This window comes from Oncorhynchus nerka, linkage group LG14 (genome assembly GCF_034236695.1).
Source record: "Oncorhynchus nerka isolate Pitt River linkage group LG14, Oner_Uvic_2.0, whole genome shotgun sequence".
NCBI lineage: Eukaryota > Metazoa > Chordata > Actinopteri > Salmoniformes > Salmonidae > Oncorhynchus > Oncorhynchus nerka.
Genome location: NC_088409.1, coordinates 98,691,485 through 98,698,983, shown reverse-complemented (window position 1 = coordinate 98,698,983; position 7,499 = coordinate 98,691,485). Strand labels below are relative to the sequence as shown.

Here is a 7,499-nt window from a genome sequence, read left to right as displayed (position 1 = left end):
TTACACTACACTATTACACTATTACACTACACTACACTATTACACTACACTATTACACTACACTATTACACTATTACACTATTACACTACACTATTACACTACACTATTACACTACACTACACTATTACACTACACTATTACACTATACTATTACACTATTACACTATTACACTACACTATTACACTATTACACTACACTACACTATTACACTACACTATTACACTACACTATTACACTACACTATTACACTACACTATTACACTATTACACTATTACACTACACTATTACACTACACTATTACACTATTACACTACACTATTACACTACACTATTACACTACACTATTACACTACACTATTACACTACACTATTACACTATTACACTATTACACTACACTACACTATTACACTATTACACTATTACACTACACTATTACACTACACTATTACACTATTACACTACACTACACTATTACACTATTACACTATTACACTACACTATTACACTACACTACACTACACTATTACACTATTACACTACACTATTACACTACACTATTACACTATTACACTACACTACACTATTACACTATTACACTATTACACTACACTATTACACTATTACACTACACTATTACACTACACTATTACACTATTACACTACACTACACTATTACACTATTACACTATTACACTACACTATTACACTACACTATTACACTATTACACTACAATATTACACTATTACACTATTACACTATTACACTACACTACACTATTACACTACTACACTATTACACTACACTATTACACTATTACACTATTACACTACACTATTACACTATTACACTATTACACTACACTACACTACACTATTACACTATTACACTATTACACTACACTACACTATTACACTATTACACTATTACACTACACTACACTATTACACTATTACACTATTACACTACACTACACTATTACACTATTACACTACACTATTACACTACACTATTACACTATTACACTACACTACACTATTACACTATTACACTATTACACTATTACACTACACTATTAGACTACACTACACTATTACACTACACTATTACACTACACTACACTATTACACTACACTACACTACACTACACTTTTACACTACACTATTACACTATTACACTACACTATTACACTACACTACACTATTACACTACACTACACTACACTATTACACTACACTACACTATTACACTACACTACACTACACTATTACACTACACTACACTACACTATTACACTACACTACACTATTACACTACACTATTACACTACACTACACTATTACACTATTACACTACACTACACTATTACACTACACTACACTATTACACTACACTATTACACTATTACACTACACTACACTATTACACTATTACACTACACTACACTATTACACTATTACACTACACTACACTATTACACTACACTACACTACACTATTACACTACACTACACTACACTACACTACACTATTACACTACACTACACTATTACACTACACTATTACACTACACTACACTATTACACTATTACACTACACTACACTATTACACTACACTACACTACACTATTACACTATTACACTACACTACACTATTACACTACACTATTACACTATTACACTACACTACACTACACTATTACACTACACTACACTATTACACTACACTATTACACTACACTACACTACACTATTACACTACACTACACTACACTATTACACTACACTATTACACTACACTACACTATTACACTACACTACACTACACTATTACACTACACTACACTATTACACTACACTATTACACTACACTACACTATTACACTATTACACTACACTACACTATACTAATACACTACACTACACTACACTACACTACACTACACTATACTAATACACTACACTACACTTTACACTATTACACTATTACACTACACTACACTATACTAATACACTACACTACACTACACTACACTACACTTTCCTAATACACTACACTACACTACACTACACTACACTACACTACACTATACTAATACACTACACTACACTTTACACTATTACACTATTACACTACACTACACTATACACTACACTATTACACTACACTATACTATTACACTTCAGCCAACCCGTGGTACAGAAAGCTATTATTTTGAGAAAGAGAGAGAAGGTGAGCTGTGAATGGGTGGGGATGGTGAAACTACATCTCAGTTACTCTAAACACCAAACAGTGAATGGGTGGGGATGGTTTGGAGGGAATTCGTCACTCTGCGGTGGGTGAACCCAGTTCAACGGCTGATGTCCCCGGGAAAAGTAGAACCAAGTTTGGGGAGGTCAGTCAGTCTATAGCAGTTTTTCCTCATTTGTTAACACAAGTTTCCTGAAACTACATCTCAGTTACTCTAAACACCAAACACAAAACAGCTAGCCAATTTCCCCCAAACAATCACAGACATCTTGCAAAATGAAACTCGGCAATCAGAATAATGTTCTCCCTGCTCAAAATTTTCCTCGGCGTACAAATGAGACACGCACGCGAACATCAAATGACTTTAACTTAGTGACAACCGAGATTGCACTCAAAACACTACTATCAGAACACTCAAAACACCACTATCAGAACACTCAAAACACTACTATCAGAACACTCAAAACACTACTATCAGAACACTCAAAACACTACTATCAGAACACTCAAAACACTACTATCAGAACACTCAAAACACCACTATCAGAACACTCAAAACACTACTATCAGAACACTCAAAACACTACTATCAGAACACTCAAAACACTACTATCAGAACACTCAAAACACCACTATCAGAACACTCAAAACACTACTATCAGAACACTCAAAACACTACTATCAGAACACTCAAAACACTACTATCAGAACATATTTCAGTGTAAAAACGAAGATGTTGTTGTTAAACTGTATATTTTTGTTGTGTTTTACTCAAACAAGAAACGAACACAAATGCTGAAATTGTAGTTTTATATTTCAACATGACTCAATACTCAAACAGCGTATCGTAAGCACACATACAGTAAAAATCCCCAAATAAAGTAAATATATGTTGCATATGCAAAGAAAGAAAAATAGTCCTATTTATACTACTATACTGTATGTAGATAAAGAATATATTTAGAAAAGGTTCAAATACAGCCAAATAAGTCAAGAAACAAACAGTCCATTGAGAAAGCTAAATCAGTCATGTCTGTTGTTTTGGTCCGGCCACAGATTTTCATCAACATCACAGGCGATTATCCTCCTTGGCCAGGAAACGGGGGAAATATCTTCTGACATGACGCATCCATCCACTGACAGGACTCTGCTGGAAAGTCACCACAGGCCTCCTCCATGGCTTGGAGAAGGGTCATACGTTTGTGGGGTTTGCGATTATACACCTTCCACCGCCATGCTGACAACTCCTCAATCGGGTTGAGAAATGGTGATTAATGGTGGGAGAATTGTAAACCTGGGATGGTCACGGAACCAATTGCGGACTTGAGCAGCCCGATGGAAACTCACGTTGTCCCAAATTAGAACATACATTTGCTGCTCCGGATCACCTGACCCTCTCTGCTCCGGATCACCTGACCCTCTCTGCTCCAGATCACCTGACCCTCTCTGCTCTGGATCACCTGTCCCTCTCTGCTCCGGATCACCTGACCCTCTCTGCTCCAGATCACCTGACCCTCTCTGCTCTGGATCACCTGACCCTCTCTGCTCTGGATCACCTGACCCTCTCTGCTCTGGATCACCTGACCCTCTCTGCTCTGGATCACCTGTCCCTCTCTGCTCCGGATCACCTGACCCTCTCTGCTCTGGATCACCTGACCCTCTCTGCTCTGGATCACCTGACCCTCTCTGCTCTGGATCACCTGACCCTCTCTGCTCGAGATCACCTGGCTCTCTCTGCTGGGGAGTTCCTGGGGGGATGGGTTCCTGGGGAGTTCCTGGAGGGATGGGTTCCTGGGGGGATGGGTTCCTGGGGGATGGGTCCCTGGGGGATGGGTTCCTGGGGGATGGGTCCCTGGGGAGTTCCTGGGGGATGGGTTCCTGGGGGATGGGTTCCTGGGGGATGGGTTCCTGGGAGTTCCTGGAGGATGGGTTCCTGGGGGATGGGTTCCTGGGGAGTTCCTGTGGGGATGGGTTCCTGGGGAGTTCCTGGGGGATGGGTTCCTGGGGGATGGGTTCTTGGGGAGTTCCTGGGGGATGGGTTCCTGGGGAGTTCCTGGGGGATGGGTCCCTGGGGGATGGGTCCCTGGGGAGTTCCTGGGGGATGGGTTCCTGGAGGGATGGGTTCCTGGGGTGATGGGTTCATGGGGGATGGGTTCCTGGGGTGTTCCTGGGGGATGGGTTCCTGGGGAGTTCCTGGAGGGATGGGTTCCTGGGGGATGGGTTCCTGGGGGATGGGTTCCTGGGGAGTTCCTGGGGGATGGGTTCCTGGGGAGTTCCTGGGGGATGGGTTCCTGGGGAGTTCCTGGAGGGATGGGTTCATGGGGGATGGGTTCCTGGGGAGTTACTGGGGGATGGGTTCCTGGGGGATGGGTTCCTGGGGAGTTCCTGGGGGATGGGTTCCTGGGGAGTTCCTGGGGGATGGGTTCCTGGGGGATGGGTTCCTGGGGAGTTCCTGGAGGGATGGGTTCCTGGGGGATGGGTTCATGGGGGATGTGTTCCTGGGGAGTTCCTGGGGGATGGGTTCCTGGGGAGTTCCTGGAGGGATGGGTTCCTGGGGGGATGGGTTCCTGGGGAGTTCCTGGGGGATGGGTTCCTGGGGAGTTCCTGGGGGATGGGTTCCTGGGGAGTTCCTGGAGGGATGGGTTCATGGGGGGATGGGTTCCTGGGGGATGGGTTCCTGGGGAGTTCCTGGAGGGATGGGTTCCTGGGGGATGGGTTCCTGGGGAGTTCCTGGGGGATGGGTTCCTGGGGAGTTCCTGGGGAATTGGTTCCTGGGGAGTTCCTGGGGGATGGGTTCCTGGGGAGTTCCTGGGGGATGGGTTCCTGGGGAGTTCCTGGGGAATGGGTTCCTGGGGGATGGGTTCTTGGGGAGTTCCTGGGGGATGGGTTCCTGGGGAGTTCCTGGGGGATGGGTTCCTGGGGAGTTCCTGGGGGATGGGTTCCTGGGGAGTTCCTGGGGGATGGGTTCCTGGGGAGTTCCTGGAGGGATGGGTTCATGGGGGATGGGTTCCTGGGGGATGGGTTCCTGGGGAGTTCCTGGAGGGATGGGTTCCTGGGGGATGGGTTCCTGGGGAGTTCCTGGGGGATGGGTTCCTGGGGAGTTCCTGGGAATTGGTTCCTGGGGAGTTCCTGGGGGATGGGTTCCTGGGAAGGTCCTGGGGGATGGGTTCCTGGGGAGTTCCTGGGGGAATGGGTTCCTGGGGGATGGGTTCTTGGGGAGTTCCTGGGGGATGGGTTCCTGGGGAGTTCCTGGGGGATGGGTTCCTGGGGGGATGGGTTCCTGGGGGGATGGGTTCCTGGGGAGTTCCTGGGGGATGGGTTCCTGGGGAGTTCTTGGGGGATGGGTTCCTGGGGAGTTCCTGGGGGGATGGGACTTGTATCCAAATCCATGATTCTCTGAAATGACAGTAAATACTATAGGTGCTGTACAGTAGAGTTCGCTGGCAACATCAATGAGTCTCTAATGTCTCAAGAATGTAATACTAGTGCATTACAAACTTGATGTATATTCGTACAGTTTATCCTTCACTCTTTGGGAATTCCTTTCAAACGGGAATCTGTAGATTTGCTTCATCCGGAGTTCAGGAGGTGGTTGATAAACTCACTCTGATGTAATGGAAGGTGGCGGGGTTTTAAATCATCTGTTGGTGGATTTCCGGCATTAGTTTTAGTGTGTAAACAGTTGTGAAAAACTGTAAATTATTTTTGCTCTCACCTCTCCCCCCCCGCGCCTGTCACCCCCCCGGTCTGAGTCCCCCTGTCTGAGTTCCCCGGTCTGTTGCCCCCTGTCTGAGTCCCCCTGTCTGAGTCCCCCACTGTCTGAGTTCCCCTGTCTGAGTCCCCCCATGTCTGAGTCCCCCCATGTCTGAGTCCCCTCTGTCTGCATTCCCCGGTCTGTTGCTCCCCCTGTCTGAGTCCCCCGGTCTGTTTCTCCCCCTGTCTGAGTCCCCCGGTCTGTTTCTCTCCCTGTCTGAGTCCCCCTGTCTGAGTCCGCCCCTGTCTGAATCCCCCTGTCTGAGTCCCCCTGTCTGAGTCCCCCTGTCTGAGTCCCCCTGTCTGAGTCCCCCTGTCTGAGTCCCCCTGTCTGAGTCCCCTGTCTGAGTCCCCCTGTCTGAGTCCCCCTGTCTGAGTCCCCCTGTCTGAGTCCCCCTGTCTGAGTCCGCCCCTGTCTGAATCCCCCTGTCTGAGTCCCCCTGTCTGAGTCCCCCTGTCTGAGTCCCCCTGTCTGAGTCCCCCTGTCTGAGTCCCCCTGTCTGAGTTCCCCCTGTCTGAGTTCCCCCTGTCTGAGTCCCCCTGTCTGAGTCCCCCTGTCTGAGTCCCCCTGTCTGAGTCCCCCTGTCTGAGTCCCCCTGTCTGAGTCCCCCTGTCTGAGTCCCCCTGTCTGAGTTCCCCCTGTCTGAGTCTCCCTGTCTGAGTCCCCCTGTCTGAGTCCCCCTGTCTGAGTCCCCCTGTCTGAGTCCCCCTGTATGAGTCCCCCTGTCTGAGTCCCCCTGTCTGAGTCCCCCTCTCTGAGTCCCCCTGTCTGAGTCCCCCCTTTCTGAGTCACCCCCTGTCTGAGTCCCCCTGTCTGAGTCCCCCTGTCTGAGTCCCCCTGTCTGAGTCCCCCTGTCTGAATCACCCCTGTCTGAGTCCCCCTGTCTGAGTCCCCCTGTCTCAGTCCCCCTGTCTGAGGCCCCCCTTTCTGAGTCACCCCTGTCTGAGTCCCCCTGTCTGAGTCCCCCTGTCTGAGTCCCCCTGTCTGAGTCCCCCTGTCTGAATCCCCCTGTCTGAGTCCCCCTCTGTCTGAGTCCCCCTGTCTGAGTCCCCCTGTCTGAGTTCCCCCTGTCTGAGTCCCCCTGTCTGATTCCCCCTGTCTGAGTCCCCTCTGTCTGAGTCCCCCTGTCTGCGTTCCCCCTGTCTGAGTCTCCCCCTGTCTGAGTCCCCCTGTCTGAGTCCCCCTGTCTCAGTCCCCCTGTCTGAGTCCCCCTTTCTGAGTCACCCCCTGTCTGAGTCCCCCTGTCTGAGTCCCCCTGTCTGAGTCCCCCTGTCTGAGTCCCCCTGTCTGAGTCCCCCTGTCTGAGTTCCCCCTGTCTGCGTTCCCCCCACCGTCTGAAATCCCCTGGTCTGTTTTCCCCTGGTCTGTTTCCCCCTGGTCTGTTTTCCCCCTGGTCTGTTTTCCCCTGGTCTGTTTTCCCCTGGTCTGTTTTCCCCCTGGTCTGTTTTCCCCTGGTCTGTTTTCCCCCTGGTCTGTTTTCCCCTGGTCTGAA

The 7,499-nt window shown here is 48.2% G+C and overlaps 1 protein-coding gene across 1 annotated transcript; it reads right to left on the bottom strand.

Annotated features, from left to right (window-relative positions):
* Positions 1–4,897: 4,897 nt before the first annotated feature.
* Positions 4,898–6,100, bottom strand: LOC135575077 (basic salivary proline-rich protein 1-like). The gene is made up of 2 exons (XM_065027239.1): positions 5,969–6,100; positions 4,898–5,575 (listed from the first exon to the last, which is right to left on the bottom strand). Exons 1-2 carry the CDS (start codon positions 6,098–6,100, stop codon positions 4,898–4,900), a joined length of 810 nt encoding a protein of 269 aa, XP_064883311.1.
* Between the last annotated feature and the right edge of the window lie 1,399 nt (positions 6,101–7,499).